The sequence below is a fragment of the Colletotrichum orchidophilum genome (assembly GCF_001831195.1).
Source record: "Colletotrichum orchidophilum strain IMI 309357 chromosome Unknown Scaffold_22.1, whole genome shotgun sequence".
NCBI classification, from domain to species: Eukaryota; Fungi; Ascomycota; class Sordariomycetes; order Glomerellales; family Glomerellaceae; genus Colletotrichum; species Colletotrichum orchidophilum.
Genome location: NW_019172978.1, coordinates 408,507 through 411,997, shown reverse-complemented (window position 1 = coordinate 411,997; position 3,491 = coordinate 408,507). Strand labels below are relative to the sequence as shown.

Here is a 3,491-nt window from a genome sequence, read left to right as displayed (position 1 = left end):
GGGGGGTGTTCCTGGGCCCGGCCATATGCCTGCGGGTGACTGTGTGTGTGCCTGGCTTTCCCTGGCCGTTCTATTCTGTTCTGGGCCCGCTGTGCTGTCGATTTCGATCCGGATTGCGCATGCTATTTGCCCTACCGTGTCAATTTCCTTGCTTTTGGGCCTCGTTTGGTGACAAGAGACCAGGACTCGGAATCAGTCGTTTCCTCCTTTTGGTAACATCTCCACCTGTCTGAGCCGGTAAGAAACCCTATGTTGTCTAGAACGATGATCGATCAGCTTGCGAACTGAGCTTGATCAGACTCGTAGGAGCTGAAGTTCCGGCGCCACGAACCACCTTACGGATCTGGTGTGCTTCGCTTTCCGCTTATGCTCTTCGTTCGAGACTGCACTTGACAGATCAAGCCCTCTCGAAATATCATTCACATGATCACAGACTCACAGCATCTACTGGCGTGGATTTCTCAGGTGGTCAAGATCGTTCTTCTGGTAGACCCTCACGCAGTACATAGAAAGGTGATGTGCGGTTGTTTGGCGCACTTGAGATGCGGTCTATTGAAATCAGCACTACCTTGTTTTACCGTTTGGCGGCAACACGTCTGTCACCACCAGCTGGCCACTGATTGACCATGAACCATGGTGTGCTCCCGAGTTTGTACGGCGAACGATATCTCGAAGCCAAATCGGGCCTTGTTGCAAAGGAATCATTTCGAAAGATCACGATCTCTGAATAAAAGTGGACGCACCTGACTCGCCCGTATCTTTCGGAAAGAGGAACATGAGACCCTGCACGAGCCACGGATTGAGGGTCCGCGAAGGTGACGTCAGTGGCCCGTTGAGGCTGGTTGACGATTCCTCAAGCACCGACTGGAGCTCAAATACCCCTACTCCCTGAGGCTCGAGTCGGGGTAATGTCAAGGCAAGGTCCTCAATGGCACAGGTCGTCCACAAACAGTAGCCTGCCCACTTGCTGCGGATATGTGTTATGGAGAGACTTCTGCTCGACCCAGCGATGTGGGCAGAGGCTGGTGGAGGACTTGCTCAAGGATTGAGAAGTAAGCATCGTCAAGTTGCTGCTCTCGTCTGGAATTGAGTGGCAAGGCCAAACTTGCCCATTACCGTCGGTTGCCAGCGATGGCGGTTTATCTATCCGTATGTATCTCTGTAAATGAAGAGCAATAGCCTGGGACGGCAAGACCCCAAAACCTACCTGGGGGTGAGAGGGTACCTGACTTCGCGCGGCGTCAGAAGTGAGAAGCTTCCCTAACTAGGCTGGCGTGAGGTACGAGCAAGGGCAGAAAAGAAGAGATGGTCAATGACACACACCCCTCCCCCCGTCCGACGCAGTCCCCCCTGTGCGCCCTGCAGGACCCCCTCGGTGCGTCCTTTGGGAGGGAAAATTTCCCCCTTCCAGTGTCGTCATAGCTATGTCAAGCTCATTGTGGTACTTGTCTTCTTCGTACATTCCACCTTTGCGAAGAGCGACAGGGTACTTTCAGCTCCAAGCTGAACCCTCTCGACCGGGCGTCAATTCCACACGACACGCGAATTTTGCTTCGCAAGGAGGAGGAAAAGTCGAGTCTCGTTTCAACAGAAACAGATAGACTATGGTTCTGCTACCGATAGGCGCTTTGAAGTCTTCCAAAGTCAACTCACTTGCTTCCCGAGCCACCCGGAGCACGACTTCTTTGACCACGAAAAGAAGTTTAAAGCATCAATGCTTTAACGGCCTTCGTCTATGCGATTGAGTCGAGTCGGCTAGAGAGAGGAACATATGTGCACTGTCGTGCATAGCAACGGCGGTCATCTGGGAGAAGCACGTAGCGCAAAGTACCTCACCTCCGGACGAATCGCTGAATCTTACCCTGAACCCAAATGTGAAGGCTCGCCGTTCGCGTGCTCAGAATGGAAACCAGACGAGTTGTTGCGCTGGGGCGGGCAAGGATGCTGTAACGGCTGCCGCATCTTTGGATAATAGGACCGTCATCAAACCGAAGCCGGAGCGCACTTTCATTAGCCCTTTGGCAATCTCCAGGTAGGTACGAGCCCAGGTAACAGGCTAATTGTTGGCTAAAGCTGGACTTTCGCAGTCCAGCGGCCCGGCCTCGTACGGCAAGGAACAAGTCCAAGTCCAAGTCCAACCTCCCGATTGCGTGGCTCAACCAAAGCCGGGAAGAGCATGAGTGGGTTCTAGGAGTTTGTTTTCTCCGAGACAACAGAGGTACGGATACACATCTTTGGATTTCGATGCTGTCTACAACGTAGGTAGGCTCCTGACGCTTCCCTCCCAGCATGCAAAGAGAGAAGAGGACTCACCCAAAGCGGTTCGATAGTTCCAGGAACTGTGCATCCAATTGGGTGGGGGCAAGAGGGGAGGTGACGGAACAGAAAAGAAGGAAAGGGCGAATGGGTCGAGGGCAGCCTATCAGCGAGTGTAAATGGAACGGATGAGCTCCCGATTGAGTGGGAAACAGATTCTGATGTGGCGTCGAAGGGTCTCCTGGCTTGCTTATGCTTGCCCACTTGCCAAGCCGAGAAAGGCAATAATCGTCCACGATCGAGATCTCTCTCTGTGGCTCGTGACGACTTAGGGAGTGCCTGAAGTCAGCCGGTAAACGTTCTCAGAGCGTTGGGGTCGAGTGCTAGGATGCTACTATGCAGTTTTGGGAAGTAGAAAGAACACAGTGTGCTCCATTTGTCAGTATTGAATTGGCGCGCACCATTCCGAATATGTATTGAACAGCTGGTGTTGCTGCTCAGCACTGCTTTTAGTAGTGGATAATTTCCGGCCCTCTGGTTGTCTTGCATAGCACCGTCCTAAAATGCAGTCGAAGCACGATTCGCTTGTCGCCCGTCATGTGGCGTTGCGCTATCTGGAAACCAAAGAGCCACAGAGCCAAGGTAGATGACAGTCTTCATGGTTTCGTTCTGCCATGATCACCCGAGCGGCGGAGAGATGCACCAGATAATCTATGAAGACATCAGGTCAGAGACTCAGCAGCCTTGAGAAGGTACTGGTGACAGTGTGTCTCCGCACCAGCAAGAAAGCCGATCTTCTTTTTGACTTTGTCGAATCCGAGGCCAGCGGCATGGCTTTCTTTCACAAACGCATGCCCAAAAATTCACCATTGCGAAACTTGTTGTAAAGTCTCATCGACTCCCCCACCTTGCCTTTGCCACATTCTACTCGCTCAGCCGTGCTCGGTGCTCGTTGCTCGTTGCTCGGAATGTCAGAAGATGCCTTGGAGGGTCAATAAGAGTTCAGTGAAGTTTGACACTGCTTGCTAGGCCGTAGTCTTCTTTGCTGTGACGGCACCATCCCCGCGACTCCCGGGTCAGGTCTCATCGTTTTTGCGACTGCTTGGTAGTGGCTTGTTGCAGATAACGTGGCCCTTGCGATTTATAGGCCCTTGATTGTCTGTACGTCCCCGAGCAAATGACCCTGCCGCAATGTAACAGGTGAGAGGTGGTACGGTCGTTGCGATGATCGCCAT

At 52.8% G+C, this 3,491-nt stretch overlaps 1 protein-coding gene across 1 annotated transcript; it reads right to left on the bottom strand.

Moving 5' to 3' along the window:
- Positions 1–3,332: 3,332 nt before the first annotated feature.
- CORC01_03692 (uncharacterized protein) lies at positions 3,333–3,491 on the bottom strand (the record flags this gene model as incomplete). The annotated part of the gene is made up of 1 exon (XM_022615341.1): positions 3,333–3,491. The coding sequence occupies one exon, from the start codon at positions 3,489–3,491 to the stop codon at positions 3,333–3,335; it is 159 nt and encodes a 52-aa protein (XP_022478267.1).